At 52.5% G+C, this 17,905-nt stretch overlaps 1 protein-coding gene across 1 annotated transcript in view; it reads left to right on the plus strand.

Annotated features, from left to right (window-relative positions):
- The first annotated feature begins 2,419 nt into the window (after positions 1-2,419).
- Positions 2,420-17,905, plus strand: part of SYN3 (synapsin III) — a 413,512-nt gene continuing 398,026 nt past the window's right edge. The window contains exon 1 of the mRNA XM_062201982.1: positions 2,420-2,836. Within this exon, the coding sequence (XP_062057966.1) occupies positions 2,526-2,836 (311 nt within the window). The 5' untranslated portion in view covers positions 2,420-2,525. The remainder of the gene's footprint in view (positions 2,837-17,905) is intronic.

The following is a 17,905-nucleotide window of genomic DNA, read 5'->3' on the forward strand; positions in this document are numbered from 1 at the left end:
GCAGACCCACTATGGAGTACCATCCAAAGGCAAAGGTGTGTATGAGGTCTTTTGATCATGGCACTGCTATTCACAGTGACCAAGCGCCCATTGCCAGACCAGTGGATAAAGAAAATGTGGTATAGATATACAGTGGGACACTACTGCTTTTTCAGATTCTGTCACTTGAGACAGCCGCAATGGCCTGAGCTGCGCCAATCTGGAGCCAGGAGCCAGGAGCTTCCTCTGGGTCTCCCACGCTTGTGCAAGAGTCCAAGGACCTGGGCCATCTTCTGCTTGCCCAGGTCATAGCAGAGAGCTGGATCAGAAGTGGAGCAGCCAGGAAACAAACCAGTGCCCACATGTGATGCCAGCACTGCAGACAGGGGCCTTACCCGAGTTGTCTTATTCTACCAGAGTCCTGTTCATAAAGGAAAGAACAAGCCACAGACTGGCGGAAAATGCTTACAATACATTTCTGAGAAAGCGCTGGTACCTGGAATGTATGAGGAACTCCTGTAAATCCATAATGAAAAGATTTAGAAAAGAAGACAACCCACCTTTTAAAAATGGACCGAAGACTTGAGCAGACACTTCACAAAAGCATATCAACTAATAAACTTGTCAAACCTCTTTAAACATCAGAGAAAATAAATCTAAACCCTCAGACACTATTTTGCATCCCCTAGAAAGGCTAAGGTGAAAAAAAAATCTTGACAACTACTAAATGTTGGTGAGGATGTGTAGCAAACAGAGTTCTCAGATGCGGGGGGGAAAATACGAGGAGACTGTGGGGAACTTTGACAGCTTCTTAATGGAGTTCGATAAACACACTACGACCCAACAAAGCAAGTCCTAGGTATTTTCCTAAAGAATAAATCTGTTCATCAATAATTCTATCATCTACCAATCTCCATCAAAATACTTAAATATAAAGTCCTTAGAGCAGTTCTATTTAGAATACTCCAAAACCGGGAACTTTTCAGATGCCCAGGTGAATGGAGTAAGGATTTATGGTTTATCTATCCAGTGGAAGGCTACCCACTGACTAGAAAAATAGAATGACTGCTGGTACATGCAGTTAGGTAAATCCCCAAACCATTATGTGGATGGAAAGAAGTCAGTAACACGAGTACTGTATGTGGTTGCATTTATATGAAGTTCAATAACAGGTGAAATTAATACATATTGAGCCATACAAGGGTGCATACATATGAATGGGTGGATTGACCAGAAGGGGGTGCAAGTGATATTGATGTAATCTTATTCTAGTGTATACATTTACCCAAACTCGAATGTACACTTAGGAAATGTACATTTCATTCTAAGTAAACTTTACTCCATTAAATAATCCTAACAAAAGGTATGTGGCCTAATCCCCTGGTTTAAATAGTCAGTTGGCTGGTTTGATCTCATGTAAACAGTATTTTAAACGTGTTTTATTCTGTGCAGAAAAACAATAATGTGCGTATTAGCCTGTTCAGGCTACTGCAACAAAATACCACAGCCTGTGTGGCTTAAATGACAGACATTGAATTGTCCCAGCTCTAGAGACTGGACGTGGGAGATCAGGGCACCAGCATGGTCGGGTTCTGGTCAGGGCCCTCTCCTGACCTGTGCTGGCTGCCTTTTACCTGTGTCCTCAAAGCACACAGGGGGAGCAGCTGTCTGGTATGTCTTCTCACGTGGACTCTACTCCCTCCCCTGACCTGTTTAATCCCAGTCACCTCCCAAGGGTCTCCTCTCCAAATACCCCCACATTAGTGGTGAGACCATCCACACGTGGATGGGGACTACATTTCCAGTCCATAGTAATACGCATTCCGGAAATTTTGGAAAATGTAAATAAGTGGAAAGAAAACAAGGCATGATTACATTACCCAAATAGAATCTCTGTTAACATTTTTATTTCCAGGTTTCTGTTATTTCCACTTTTAACTTGGTGTAGTCATTCCACGCCTACAATTTTGTACCAAGATTTTTTTTAAACATTGCAACATGAACTTTGTTGTGTCTCAATTATCCTTTTTTAATAGTCACAAAAGTGTCTTGAAGTGACTCTGCTGTAGTTTATTTTCTGATTATCCTGTGGCTGAGTATGGAGATGCTGTCCAATATTTGGTGAGTGTAACTAGCGCTGTGATAAACACATTCGTGGATGAGGCTGCTTTTCCTGTAACTTAGATGCTTTCCTTGGACGAGAATTCCAGAAAATAGAAATTGTGGGTTGACAGGGTGTGCTTTTCATACATGTGGCCAAATTCCTTTCCCAGAAGATGTCCCAATATACATGCAGCCCGCCCCGGGGGCAGGAAGGGGCCGTATCTGTTTGCTCTCCGAGGGGACCAGGTCAGTTCCACTAATGTGTTTGTTGGCTTGTCTCCAACAGGTAAGCAGAGGTTGCTGAAGCCGCTCCTGGTTATGCAAAGTCCCCCCCAGCTCTGCAGGCCCAAAGTCTATCCACCCCCTCCACCTGACGGCCTGTGTTCCGGCTCTCACTGACTTGCGACAGCGTGGGGACGAACCACCTTCACCCACCCGAAGCCATGAACTTCCTCCGGCGGCGTCTCTCTGACAGCAGCTTTGTGGCCAACCTGCCCAATGGCTACATGGCGGACCTTCAGCGCCCAGATAGCTCCACCAGCTCCCCGGCCTCCCCGGCCATGGAGAGGAGGCACCCCCAGCCCCTGGCGGCCTCCTTCTCCTCGCCAGGATCCAGCCTTTTTAGCTCCTTCTCCAGCGCCGTGAAGCAGACCCCTCAGACCCCGGTGGGCGTGGTGGAGCCTCCGGTTCCCTCCACACCTGTTGTTCAAAGACCCAGGATCCTGCTGGTGATTGACGACAGCCACACAGACTGGTAAGCCCGGCCCTGCAGCTGCCACGGCCACCTTCCCAGGCAACGGCTGAGATGCCAGTTAATTCCTCCCTGGGGAGGGAGAGATGGGGGACAAGCTGCCAGTGGCTCAGGTGGCATCAGCCCGGCTGGAGGAAAGGCAATGGATCCTTACCAAGTGCCACCTGTGTGCCAGGCCCCACGCCACCTCTGCCATGCTACACTCCCTCTTTGCTTTAAGACTTATTTTATTTATTTGAAAAGCAGAGTGACAGAGTGAGAGAAGGAGGGAGCTTCCATCTGCTGGTTTGCTTCTCACATGGCCATAACAATCAGGGCTGGGCCAACTCTGTCCGCGTCCCCTACACAGGTGGCAGGGGCCCAGGTCCTTGGGCCACCATCCGCGGCTTTCCCAGGTGCATTGGTGGGGAGCCGCTGCAGAAGCAGAGCAGCCAGGACTCGATGGGGGATGCTGGCTTGGCAGGCAGTGGCTGAACCCGCTGTGCTGGCCCCTGCATTCTCTTCTAAGGGCTGCACATATACAGGTCCATGGTCCTTACCTACAGATGCAAACTCCCCAGAGCCCTGGCCACTAGAAATGTACTGCAGTCCTCTGGGCAGCAAAGCCCAGTCAGAAGGCAGGCGAGGCCGTCACGTGGGTGTGAGTGCTCATCAGCTTTTCGTTACGAGGACAAAATACCCAGGACGCCTGACTGTATGAAAGGATTTACTGGGCTCACAGTTTGGAGGTACAAGCTAGAGACTGGGCGGTCCCACTGGTGTAGCCTCTGTTGCGGATGGCAAATGCTGATTGACGGTAGAGTGTGTGTAGCCTCATGTGATGAGGCCAGGGGCAGGGAGAGTGACTGGGCCCACACCTAGCTTTTGTGACGGCCCTCTGGTGAGACCCACGTTCTGAGTTCCATCACCGTCCCCATTGTGCTATCTTGAGAACCATGCCTTCAACACACGGGCCTTTGAGGGAGACCCAAACTAACCCCCAAACCACACCAGCTTGTTCATGGGGTGAGCTTGCTGCCAGAACCAGAAATGTGTTTGCCCACTGGACGTGGGACAGACTCTGTGGCATCTGTGCCACGTGGCCTCATCCAGCCTCACTCAGCCACTCTCTGCTCCTGCAGTGAGGTTGTTGGAAGGCAACAGAAACCAGTAGAGGACCCAGCTCTTATCCTCAACGCTTAGATCCAGAGTGCCTATGTTTGCAACCCTGTGCTCGTGTACACAGCTGGCAGGCTGGCTCCACACCTGCCCTCTCACCACCACAGCTGGGCAGACATGCTTGTCAGCCCTTAGAACCCTCAGGTGATAAACTCCCTAGGTGCAGAGATTGACGCCTGTGTCAAGTTCACTGCTACACTTGTTCTGCAGGGGTCACTGGGCACCAACTCAGCACAAGACACAGCAGCCCAGGGATGGTGGGGAATTGGCCCCTGCTCATGTGGAACTGCGGCTGGGGAATAAGTTGGGGTCAGAGAGGTGATGGATATTATCAGTCCAGCTGCAGACAGGATTTGCAGGTTGGGAAGTAAGTCGCAGTGTGAAGAGTGGAGGCCCTGCATCCATGGCACAGCAGAAGATGGATGGGAACCAGAGCAGTGCTGACGGTGGATCCGTGGGTGGCTCTGGGGGCTGGGGTTCGAGGCTGCATGTATGTGTGTTTCCAAAGGCTGCCCCAAAGTAGGCACCCAGTAAATACGGTTTTTCAAAGATTGCTTATTCGCTCACTTGAAAGGCAGGGTGACAGGAAGAGAGAATGTCTGTCTGCTGGTTCCCTTCACAAATGGTTGCATCAGCTGGGGCCAGGCCAGGCCGAAGCCATGAGCCAGGAAATCCAGCTGGACCTCCCATATGGATGGCAGGGCCCACATACTTGGGCCATCATCTCTGCCTCCAGAATGCATTAAATGCAGGAAGCTCCATCAAAAGTGGAGTAGCCAGGATTCAGACAGCCCAGTGTGGAATGTGGGCATCCCAAGGTGGTGGCTTAACACACTGTACCATGTACTCACCAGAAATCATTTTTAAAAAAGATTTATTTGAAAGGCAGAGTTAAGGAGAGGCAGAGATAGAGAAAGGTTTTCCATCTGCTGGTTCACTCCCCAAATGGCTGCAACAGCTGGAGCTGGGCGAGGCTGAAGCTGGGAGCCTGGAACTCCATTTGATCCCCCTCACATGGGTGGCAGGGGCATAGGTACTTGGGCCATCTTCTGCTGCTTTCCCAGGCACATTAGCAGGAAGCTGGGTTAGAAGCAGAGCAGGCAAGACTGGAACCAGCACTGGGATGTCAGCATTGCAGGTGGCAGCTGAACCCGCTGCACCACAGAGCAGTGTCAGTCATCTTAACTGTTCCCCCACAGGCCTGCCTGTTTGATTTGTTCTCACCCAACACTGGGCACACTGGATGCAGTTAATCTTGCTGTGCTAAGTTTGCTCTGGGTCATCCTTCCCTGCTTGCCCCTGGGTGGTAACGCTGGGTCTCGTTGACCTTGGGCTCGACTTTGGTCTTCAGTCTTTTTAACCCACAGAGGAGACTGATGTGTGATCTTGAGGGTTTGCATGCAGGGGGACAGTGTTTGAGCCAGAGGGTTGTCTCACTGTGTGTCTCAATCTTGCATCATCTGCCTACATTTTTACATGGTCCTTTTTTATAGTGCATTTTTACTTTCCATTGATATGTAGTAATTATACATGCATTGTTGTTTGTTTTTATTTACTGGAAAGACAGAGGGACAGAGAGGGAGGTCTTCATTCACTGGTTCACTCCCCAAATGCCTGTGACAGCTGGAGCTGGGCCAAGCCAAGCCAGGAGCCCAGAACTCAGTCCGAGTCTCCCATATGGGTGGCAGGGAACCAACCACTTGAGACACCACCTGCTGCCTCCCAGGGTCTGCATTAACAGAGCCCAGACTTGAACTTGGTCACTGATTCGGGGTGCGAGCATCCCAGGTGATGTCTTAAATGCTGCACCCAGCACCTGCCCTAACTGGGTCTTGGAAGCAATGATGTTTGGTTCACCATGCGCTTTCCCCTCGGTGGGTAGAAAGGGGAGGAGGTGAGTCCTTCACTCACCTGCGGTTGGCTCTGCCTGCGCTCCCTGGAGGTTGTGGGCTGGAGCTCCCCTCCATCACCTCCTTCTCAAACACAGCTCCGTCCTTGGTGCCTCACACACTTCCTGGCCTGTCTGACTCACCACACCACTCCCAACTCTGTCCAACTCTGCCTTAGAATCTCAAGTCCCGCCCTGCGGAACCCCTGAGCAAAACCTGTCCCCAGCTACCAGCAGTGGCCAGCAGGTGGCGGGCCAGCCCCACAGTCCCTGGGCAGCCTCCCTCCCGTGTGGGAGCTGTCTGCGGAGAGGAAGTTGTGAAGGGGGAGCGGCCAGCTTTGGGAGGATCTTGAAGAGAGGTGATCCCCAGTCTGGGCTGAGAGGGACCCAGCCCCTTCTTTACCTTTGTCAGCCCCGCCCACTGCCGTCTTCCTGTTCCTAGGCCAAGGAGGCCTCCGGTTCCCTTGTGGGCAGGCAGGGAAGCTGCAGGCACTCCCTCCCCCTACCTCCTGGGGAGTCCAGCGTGCAGGACTGGACCAGCCTGGGCCCCCCAAGGATGACTGCCCCCTGGCCATCTTCCGAGGCGATGTGGGAGAGCTGAGGCTGCTTCTGCTGCCCGGTGCTCGAACAAGCCTCCCCTTGCTGGGGCTGCCCCGGAGGTTGGCTTGGCTTGGACACAGGTGCTTGGGGCGGGGGGGAGAGCGGAGGGCTGGGGGTCAGTCCACCAAAGGCGGTGCTCAGCTGTGAATCTGAACTGAAGTAGATGTAGATGCTGTGCTCAGTGGGGAGGGAGATCAGCCAGTCCCTGGAGTCCCAGGGGGAAAGGAGAAATCGAATCACTGGGCTCCCAACTCAAGTTTTCTTCTGCCCTGCTGCCTCTGTGCCCATTCTGGTGCCTAGAATTTCTCAGCAGCCTCGTTGGTCTCAGGCCTCCCACCTTGACCTCGCCCCCTGGCTACCGCCTGCTCATCCCTCTGGTCACCCCCCTCCCTTTTTTAAAGACTTATTTATTTAATTGAAAGACAGAGAGAGACAGGTCTTTCACCCACTGGTTCACTCTTCAAATGGCTACAACAAGGGCTGGGCCAGACTGAAGCCAGGGGCCTCCTCCAGGTCTCCCATGAGGGTGCAGGGGCCCAAGGGCTTGGGCCATCCTCTGCTGCTTTCCCAGGTGCACTAGCAGGGTGCTGGATCAGAAGTAGAGCATATGGGATGCCGGCACTGCAGGACCTGGCTTAACCCACTCTGCCACAGCGCTGGCCCCCTCTGCTCCCTTTTGTAACCCTGTGCTGCCTGTGCACCCCTGAAGTTCAAGGTCATAAGCAGGTCTGCCTTCCCTCTACTTGCTGCCTTGCTGCTTATTCTGCAGAAATAGCAAACAACTTGAAGTCCTCATAAGTACTTTTTAACTTGAGCAGGTTCTGTGCCCTGCTACCGGAAATACCCTTCCTACCTTTATAAAATGTATCTATTTGAACCAGAGAAGTAGGAAGGGAGGGAGGGACAGAGGGAAACAAAGTATCTTCCATCCGCTGGTTCACTGGAGAGCAGCATTTCATCTGCTGCTTCACTTCCCAAATGCTGGTGACAGCCAGGACTGTGTCAGTCCAAAGCCAGGAACCGGGAACTGCAGCCAGCTCTGTCACGTGGCTGGCAGGAACCCAAGTGGTTGGGCCATCATCTGCTGCTTCCCAGGCACGTTAGCAGGAAGCTGTATCTGAAGCCCAGGAGCCAGGACCCAAACCAGGCACACTGATGCAGGAATGCAGGCGTGTCTAACTGTGTCACCACACCCGCCCCCACGCCTTCCTGTGCTATTCACTGCCCGCTTCCATTCGTCCTTCAGAGCTTGCTCGGGCACTGCAGTTTCTGGGAAGCCTTCCCTGGCACACCTGTCCTCCGGCTGAAAGGCAGGCACAGTCATTGCGCCATTAGCATTGTGGCACCTGTCACACCGCACAATGGTCTCTTCTGTAGGAACACGGCGGCTCATTCTTTACATCCCTGGTGCTCCACACCTCGCATTCTCTCAGTGTGTGTCATCGTCCCCTTTCCCATTCTAGTGGGGATCCCTTTGAGTGGATATAATGGGGCCTGAAGTTCATCTTACCTTAGGGGTTAGCCATATAGAAAGTTCAAGGGTACTTCAAAGAGTTCATGAAAAATTGAATTAAAAGATAAGTTTATGTGCATATAGGTATTTTCAAACTCCATTGAGCTGTCTCCTAAAACTCATGGAAAATGTATGTTATGAAAAATCCATGTATTAACTTCCAGAAATGTTTTTCCCCAATCGAATGATTTTCTAATTTCATTTTACATAAACTTTTTACAGTACCCTTGTGCAATTGAGGGTTTTGTGTTTTTATTCACCTGTATGTAAAATCTTGGCTCTTGATTTCTTTGCTGTAGGGCCGATGTTTGAGACTGTTTATAAAAGAGGCAGGGTTATTATTGTCTGTAAAATGTGCCAGAACGCCAGGTTTGGTTTTCAAAATACAAATTTTTAACACGACCGCTCACCCCCCCTCCCCAGGAGAAAAGTCTGTAATGAGAGTAGAGTTGGTCCCCACTCTGTTTCTCCTGCAGGTTCCCTGGAACTTGGATGGGCTGGGAGGAGGGGCTTGGGGAGCAGGTGGGAGCACCGAGGGCTTTGCCCCCAGCCCTCCCCCCAGCGGCCCCCGGGACCCTGCCTCTTGGCTGCTCTTACTTCACTCGTGGCCCTCTTCCCAGAACTTGCTCTGTTTCCTTTCAAGAATGATCTATTGTTACCTTCCTTCCCTTCCACTCCCCACCCTTCCCTCTGCTTTCTGTTTTATGTGCTGGGGACGAAATGACCAGGGCATCCTTGGTCTCAAACCCTCCTGGGCTGCCAGCCTGCAGGATGTCAGCAGTGTCTTCCCTGTAAATGGTGATGCCCGTTCATAAGCACCTGTCCCTCTCGAAGCTCTCCGGGCTAGTGCCCTGCGTGAGAATCATGTCTGCCCCTTCACCACCCATCCACCCTCTCCTAAATGGTGTCTGTGCCTCAGGGAGCCTAGAACAGGGTGAGTAATAGGCACAGAGGAAGTTTCTGTTGGCTGAGTGCTTTGGGAGGTGATGTGTTGTTGGTAATGGCAGAAGCTGGGAGTGCAAGAGTGAAACTGAAAAGCAACCCTGGTTGTTGTTTTAAATCCTCTTTCCTCTCCCGCCCCCGGCTCCTTCCAACAGAAAGTCACACTGGTCACAGTAGGAACGTTTACGCCACAGACATCACCAGGGCTTGTTCTTCCTCCAACTGGAGAATCGGTTTTTTAGGTGTTTGCCGGCTCACCATCCTGTGTTGATGCTTTGTGATGTGTGCGCTGGGGGCTGTTTTCCTGCCGAGGAAGCAGAGCAGAGACACCATGCACCTGCTCAAGGAAGCCAAGCAGGAGCGGCTAGGCTCGCCTGTGACCTGGGCTAACACGTGCAGAGTCTCAGTATAAGGATGCTGGGGGAAGGGACTTCCTAGGTGCTCTCTCTCTTGCTGGCCACTGCCTAGGCTTCCGTGTTGGGCAAGAGGTGATGCTGAAGAGTATCAGCTTGATAAATGGAGGAACAAATGAATAAATAAACTGGGAGCTCTTTGAGGAGGAGGTCACGCCCTCTGCACTGTCATAGGGTGGATGTGTGTGCACCTTGCACGAGCAGATGTCATGCTGATGGCTTTCATAGATTGCCTAATGTCATCTTCCCAATGACTGTCGGGCAGACTAGGGCTGTTCTTTCACACATAACAGATGCCCGTGGTGCCTGGGATCCAGCTGCAGCCATCCAAAGGAGGAACCGGGCGGTGCTGTTCTCTTGCCACAGGGCCTCTTGCGTGGCCAGTGGCAGGGCTGTGGTCCTGGACACGTGTGTGCATGCACCCGCACACAGCTGGGAGAGCGGAGGAACAGGTGGCAGCACTTCCTGTGATGGTGCAGCAGTGGCCAAGTGCGGGATCCGGGTGACCTTGAGCCAGGGGACCGTGCTCCGCTGGAGCGCTCTGGGCAGCCGGAGGAGACCTCCTGGGGCCACCCCAGTGCACATGATCTCAATCTTGTAGATAAGAACTTTGGAAAGATGGGATTTCCTGCTACGTGCAGACATGTTTCCTATGAGAGCTAAAACAGGAAAGAACACGGAACACGGGGACCTCAGGGCTTTGTGGTGGCAGCAAGGTTTGCAGTCCCTGATCCACCACTCACCATCTCTGTGTGCTGTTGGCCTTACCTGCTGAGCCTCAATTTCTCTGTCACCTTTTTTTTTTAATGTTCGTTTATTTATTTGACAGGCAGGGTTGCAGAGAGAGGGAAAGAAACCACGAGAGACATTCCATCTGCTGGTTCACTCCCCAGATGGCTTCAACAGCCAAGGCTGGGCCTGTCAGGAGCCAGGAGCTGCTTCTGGGTGTCCCACGTGGGTTCAAGGGCCCAAGCAATCGGGCTATCTTCTGCTGCCCTCTTGTTATGAAAAAACAACAGTGGAGGAGTCATTATTACCTCGGTTCTTTGTCTCACGTGGAAGAAGAATTTCCAAGGACAAGCAGAGAGCTTTAAAAAGATTTATTAGAGTCAAAGACCTCCAGCAAGAGCAGCATGGGGGAGGGGGGCTTCCAAGAGAGGAAAAACCCAAGGGGCTCCGCAGCACTGGGGTTTTTAAGTAAAATTTCAAAGGAAGGAAAACTTGACAATCAGATTGGCATTCAGTTACCAGGTGGGGATGAAACCCATCAGAACACCTGATTGGCTTCTCCATCCTGTCTTGTCTTCTCATGATAAAACAAAAGACCATCCAGAGGGTGGGATGGGGACCTTGTTTTCACAGTAAGCTGTGAGCTCAGGAAGAGCTCCCTTACTATTTGTTCTTGGGGGGAGGAAGCAGATATATTTTTTTTTTTTGACAGGCAGAGTGGACAGTGAGAGAGAGACAGAGAGAAAGGTCTTCCTTTTGCCGTTGGTTCACCCTCCAATGGCCGCCGTGGCCGGCGTGCTGCAGCCGGCGCACCGCGCTGATCCGATGGCAGGAGCCAGGTGCTTCTCCTGGTCTCCCATGGGGTGCAGGGACCAAGCACTTGGGCCATCCTCCACTGCACTCCCTGGCCACAGCAGAGAGCTGGCCTGGAAGAGGGGCAACCGGGACAGGATCGGTGCCCCGACCGGGACTAGAACCCGGTGTGCCGGCGCTGTAAGGTGGAGGATTAGCCTATTGAGCCACAGCGCTGGCCGGGAAGCAGATATTTTACCACCCAAATTCCATTGGGACCACCCTGACTACCTATTAACCCATCTGGCTCCTCACCCTCCTAGGTGCACTAGCAGGGAGCTGGATCAGAAGTGAAGCATCCAGGACATGAACTGGTGCCAGTTTGGGATGCTGGTGTCACAGGCTGCAGATTAACCCACTATGCTACAATGTTGGCCCCTCCTTGTATTTTTTTAATTCCCTTTTTTTAAAAACTTTTATTTAGTAAATATAAGTTCCAAAGTACAGCTTATGTATTACAATGGCTTTTTCTCCCCCATAACTTCCCTCCCACCCGCACCCTTCCCATCTCCCGCTCCCTCTCCCATTCCATTCACATCAAGATTCATTTTCAATTATCTTTATATACAGAAGATCGATTTAGTATATATTAAGCCACCTTCCTTGCATTTTTTAAGGCCTGTTTTTATTGATTGATTTGAAAGGCAGAATGACAGGGAGAGACCGAGAGAAAGAGCTCTTCCATCCACTGGTTTACCCTGCAAATGCTCACAACAGTCAGAACTAAGGCAGGTGAATCCAGGATCCTAGAACTCTATTCAGGTTCCCACTGGCACGGACCCAAGCACTTGGGCCATCATCTGTTGCCTTCCCAGGTGTCTTAGCAGGAATTTGGATTGGTAGCCAGGGCTTGAACCAGCACTCCGATATGGGAGGAAGGTATTGCAAGCAGCGGCTTAACCCACTGCTCTGCCGCACTGGCCAGTTGGCTTACAGTACCAATGACCTTCCAGGATGCTGAGTCTGCACCAACAGCACCCTGTCCCTCTGTCCCTGACAGTTCTCAGCGTGCATGGCTTGTTTCCCTGCAACTTGGTCCTGTGTTACCAGTTAAGCCCTGCTGTGTCCTCAGAGCCTGGCTCATGGTATGATAAGGCGGACAGATGACTTGATCAGTGAATAAAGAGATGCTCTTGCCAAAGGCTGCTATTATTATTAGGTCAAGTTCAGCGAGGTCACTCTCCTGGGGCAGTGTCTTTCTCAGAAAGCATGCAGCTGCCCTGGAATTTGCAATGAGCACCTGACACGCCTATGCTATTCCCAGGACCAGCTGATAAAAGCTACAGCTTCCGCCTTAGGGACCCAGCTGTCTCAGGCTGCTTTACTCAAAGGCATGAGGACCACAGTGCATCTTGGAATGTCCTTCCAAGAATTTGCAGGGACCTCATTGTCCCCGTGGCAACCTGCCATCCCCATCTGTGCCTCCTTGCCAGGTGTCACAGGCAGCAGCTCTGGGGAGCAAACTAATATGCAGGCTGCCCAGTGAACGCCCAGAGAGCTCACCCATGGTATCTATATGTCCCATGTGATACTGGTGAGAGGTTTACACCTCAACGTTCTTTGCCATTCATCTGGAATTTGAAAGTAACTGGGTGTCCTGTGTGTAATCTGACCACCTGACTTTGGGGAGTGATACCCCAGGCCTGCTCATAGAAAGAGAGAGACTGGCATTTGGGTGGCCCTGCTTCCTGGTCAGGGAGCCAAACTAAGTCCCCGGATTGAACCATTCTCAGCAGTTTTCCCTGCCCGTGCCGAGGACCTTCAGCCACCAGGGCAGGGAGGGAGCAGAACCAAGGGGGACCCTCTCCAGCCAGGCTGCCTGGGCACTGCGGGCGCCGGTCCCTGTTCTCCCGCTGAGTTAAGTGACCTTGGGCAGGTCCAGCCTCCCAAGCTCACCTTCCACAGAGTAAGGCAGGGCTATAAGCGTCTTCCCCGAAGGGTAGTGGTGAAGATGAGCGATAAGGGCATGGGTGGGGGCGGGACATGCTTAGCCTGCCATAATGGACCCTGCAAGGCTGAATGTTATTAACAATTAATTGCAATTGCTAATTGCTTGTGAATATAATAGATCCGGGAGCCAGGGGGAAGGAAGCCACTTGGCATGCTTCTCAGTTCTGCTGGCTGTGCTGGGGCCGGCTTCCAGAAGCCCCGGGGGAGGGGCGCTTGCATCCTGGCAAGCTGGCACTCCCCCACTCCCCACTCTGCGAGCACTGCAAGAGATGAGAGAGGGCTCCCGGTCAGTGGTCAGTCCCCACCTCCCAGCGTTGGTTGAGGGGCTTCCATCTCAGACACAGCTCCCTGCTGCAGACACTTGGCCTTGGGGAATGGAATCCTTATGCCTCTGCCTACTGTTTGCCCTACCCTTAAGGCTCCTCGAACAAGGACAGGTATACGGGATGTATGCAGGGGCTTCGCGGATGAAGTCTGGAGCAGGGAGATGGGAAGCAGCTATGAATGGGGGTTGGTCCCCTTCCTGCTTCTCCTTCGCTGACCCAGACAGGCCACCCAGCACCACCCAGAGAGCCTCTGGACTTCTGCACCCGTCTCTTCCCCCTGGACACCTGCCCCTCCCTGTCCCCTGCCTTCCCCAGCCCTGGTGCCTGGGGGAGGGGAGGGGCCCTGGACATTCCCCAGCAGCCTGCCCGGTTGCCTGGAGACAGCTCCCGCTTTCCCAGGCCCGGCCCCTTTTATCAGCGAGACAATGTGCACACACAGTGAGGGCCTTGTGCGGCACCCAAGCCCCAGCGCTCCGACTTGAGGAATTTTTCAAGTGCTGACCTCTCTCCGTGAGGTCTCCACGCTGTCCAATCCGAGGGCCTGGTGCCCCCGCTGCTTCCTACCCGGCTCTTGGGGGGAGGGAGGGGAAAAACAGTGAAGGGTTGTTACCCCCGCCCCAGGAGAGTCCCGGGGGTGAGCTTCACCTTCGGAAACTGGGCCTGGCGATCTGGGGGAAATGTCTCTGAGCAGAAGTGTGGGGGAAATCTGATGGATTTTGCTTCTTGCTAAATCTCTCTTCTCCCTGCCTTTCTGAACAGCTTGCCTGATGCTATGGGATGGGCGACAGGGAGATACTATCCTCTCAGGCCTCAGTTTCCCCAAATGTAAAACAGGATATCCTGAGATCATGATCCCCCGAAGACTAGTTTTTATCAGAATGAAATTCACATTCCCAGGTACCACCCTGCACCTGCTGGATTGGATAGAGGTCTTTATATGAAAAAGAGGTAGCCTTTAAGGGGCCAGCATTGTGGCATAATGGGTTAAGCCAACACCTGCAGGGCTGGCATCCCATATAGGCACCGGTTCAAGTCCCAGCTGCTCCACTTGTGATCCAGCTCCCTGCTAATGCACCTGGGAAAGTGATGGAAGATGGCCCAAGTGCTTGGGCCCCTGCACCCACGTGGCTCCTAGCTTTGGCCTGGCCCAACCCTGGCCATTAAGCCATTTAGGGAGTGAACCAGCAGCAGATAGAAAGATCTCTCTCTCTCTCTCTCTCTCTCTCTCTCTCTAACTCTGCCTTTCAAATAAGTAAAAAATAAATCTTAAAAATATACACTTTGACAGCCTTGAGTGCAATAGAGAATTATTGGAAATCTGTGGGAATCTCCCAGAAGCAAAGGAAAAATAGGAAGATCAGAGTGAGCAAGGCTGGGCGCTGGGCCCTGCTGGGATCTACGTGGCAGGAATTCTCGCCTGTCTCTGGGTTAACCAGATCCTGTCTGTTGCACTCTTTGTCCTTTCTGCTCAGAGCTCCAACTCCTGGAGAAGCACGTTCCTGCCCTGTGCCGCTCCCGGTTCTGGGGATGCTTTGGGACAGTCCCGTGGAGACAGAGGCTTGTTTCCCCCATGCAGATGCACACAGAGCCACTGTTACCAGACAGAGGAGGAGTGGAGACATAGCAGAGCAAACCCAAACATCCCCTGAGGACCACAGAACCCCGGTGGCTAGACTGGAGCTCAGGAACCAGTTTTCAAAATAACACGGAGCCACGTTTGGAAGCCACCAAGCCAGAGGACCTGTTACGTGTAGCTCCCAACCCTTAGCACTGAGACCAAAGGCGAGAACAGGAGACTTTTTTTTTTTTTTGACTCAGTATGCAGAAGACTTGTCTAATTGGCAGCGTCATCCAGAGCCCAAGAGGGCTGCTTGGTGAGGGAGTGAGCTCTCTGACTGTGGCAGGTGTTCAAACACAGCCTGGCTCCCCATTTGAGAGACTGATGATGGAAGAGCTCAGGCTATAAACCCTTAGAGGAGGCTGAGGCCTCCAGCTGTCCCTTTTGCCCTGCCTGACCCTCTGTCTCCTCATCTCTCATGCCCTGGCCTTGCTTTTCTTGGAGCGATTCAGCTGTTGTGATGGTGAGTCTCGCTTTATCCGCCACAGTGTAGCTTTCCAGCCCAGGCCTTGCAAGTGAGCCTCTTTGCAAGGGAGTCCCTCAGATGCATGGATCCTCTGCAGCAATAGCTGGAGTCTAGAGAAAGTCTTGCCCCGGGGAGGTAGTTCCCTGGGCAGATGCCAGCCTCGTTACAGAACGTCTCTTCCCCAGGCCTGTGCGAGCCTGCCCGAGACGTCTTTCGTGGGCATGAGGGAGCCCTCTGTGACGGCAGGAGAAGAGAGGCTGCTTCCTGTCCATCTCCTGACCTCCTGTTCTGGGTGTGCGGGAGGAGCAGGAGCGTGGGTTGCCTGAAGATCTGCAGTGAGTTCATTCCCACCTGCAGCATGGGTTGCCCATGTGGTTGTGTGTCGGAGACAAAGCAGTCGGAGGGTAGAAAAGGCACAGGCTTAGAGAAGTATTTCCCTGTAAGGAAAACAGCAGCACAGACTCCATGACAAGTGCTGTGTACCCCTGAGTTTCAGCTACAGAGACCACAGGGACCAGTGGGGGTTGTGTAAAGCCACAGCTGTCATCACTCACCCAGTTTTTATTGTACTAGAAGAAGGGCTTGGCATTCCGAGTCACTGATCTTCCAAGGGAAGCCATAAAGGCTAATTGTTATATGAATTTTCTGTTTTGAAAGCAACAGTAAACAAAATAAACCCAACAAGACAAGACTCTGGCCTCCATGACGTCTGCCACCTGGCAGCTCCTGACGAAGAGTCAGGGTGGCCGTTCAGTCCTGTTCCCCTTCTAAGACTGTCTCCCATGGAGACTGGGTCAGTGCAGTTCCAAGGGCCTAGAACACTGCTGAGCACAGAGCAGACCCTAGGTGGATGGGTGGATGAGCAGGTGGGTAGGTGGGTGAGTGGATGGATGGATGAGTAGGTGGGTAGATGGATGGATGGGTGGGTAGGTGGATGAGGGAAAGATGGATGTGAGAAGGATGAGTGGATGAGGGATGGATGGGTAGATTGGTGGATGGGTGGGTGGATGGGTGGGTGGATGGATGGATGAGTAGGTGGGTAGGTGGATGGATGGATGGATCGGTGGGTGGGTAGGTGGATGAGGGAAAGATGGATGTGAGAAGGGTGAGTGGATGAGGGATGGATGGGTAGATTGGTGGATGGATGGATGGGTGGATGGATGATAAATGTTCTGAGCCACCTTCTGTGCCCTTACCTTTTCACCTTGGCAGTCCCCACATCCCCTCTCCAAATCAGACACTCAATATCCCGTGCTCTTCTGCCTTCTTTTTATACCATCAAAATCCCTTTTCTGGGATGATCGGTTATTGGTCATTTGCATCTTGGCAGGAGTTTCTTTTTTGGTGCTGGAGCCCTCCTGTGTGCATTTCCCATGTTGTTGCCTTATCAGGTGGTTAATGAATGCTGAGGGAATGACTTAGACTCTCAGTGTTAACCTCTTGTGGCAGGAAGACTGAGGACTCCCAGGCACGTGCAGGAAGGAGTGACACAGTGCTGTGTCTTTCAGGAGAAGAGGGGTGGAGGCTGGAGGATGGTGTGCTGGCCTGGCCTGCACAGTCACAGGGAGTGGGTGGCTGACAACTGTATCCCCTGATGGTCTGTGCTGGAAAGGAAAGGGCACTCTCAGGATGGATGTGCAGACTTCCACCGTGCTGGACAGACTAGAACAAGGCACGTAGACTCACCTTCCTTCTCCTGTAGGAGGACCATCACCTGTTGCTTTCCCAGGAGTCACCCTTGCTCCTCATGTTGACGACAGGAGGGAAAGAGATGAGCTTTAAACACCTGCCATGCATGCACCAGTGTTCCGAGGTGTACAGCTGAGCTCAGGGAGGTTGATGGGTGTCTGAGGCAGCTCTAGGAAATAAATAGCAGAGGGGGCAGCACCCTGGTCTGTCTCTAGAACTAGCAGTAACCCACCCATTTCTTTCTCTGGGGAGGTCAATACCACTCTGGCAGTCCCCCAATGGGCAGCCACCATGCGAACACATTCTTGGCTGGTTCCCAGAGGTCCTCATGTCCATGTCCTCTTGACAACGTCTGAGTTGATTTTTTTTTTTTTAAGATTTATTGATTCATTTGAAAGGCAGAGTTAGAGATCTTCCATCTGCTGGTTCACTCCCCAAATGGCTCTAATGGCCAGGGCTGGGCCAGGTCAAAGCCAGAAGCTTCATTCAGGTCTCTCGTGGGTGTCAGTGGCCCAAGCACTTGGGCCATCATCCTCTGCTACTTTCCTAGGTGTGTTAGCAGGGAGCTGGAAGGAAAGTGGAACAACTGGGAAGTGAATCGGCACCTAAAGGAGATGCAGCGTTGTGGGCAGCAGCTTAACCCGCCATGCCCCAACATCAGACCCCCATGTAGATCTTCTTATCCTCATTCTTCAAGGGAGGAAGCAGGGCTTGTCCAACATCACACAGCAGGTGTCAGAGCTGCCCACGGAGAGCCAGGTCTGCTGCACGTTATCCTTGTGCATTGACGGTGCACCCTGGGAAAGTGCATCACTCCCCGAGTGCTGCCAGTGTGACAGTGGCATCCAGACCCTGTCACGCTCATCTTAGTGCTTTCAGCCTTGCAAAGAACAGGTGCTAGATGTTGGTGGGTGGGTGGATGGGTGGA

This window comes from Lepus europaeus, chromosome 10 (assembly GCF_033115175.1).
Source record: "Lepus europaeus isolate LE1 chromosome 10, mLepTim1.pri, whole genome shotgun sequence".
NCBI lineage: Eukaryota > Metazoa > Chordata > Mammalia > Lagomorpha > Leporidae > Lepus > Lepus europaeus.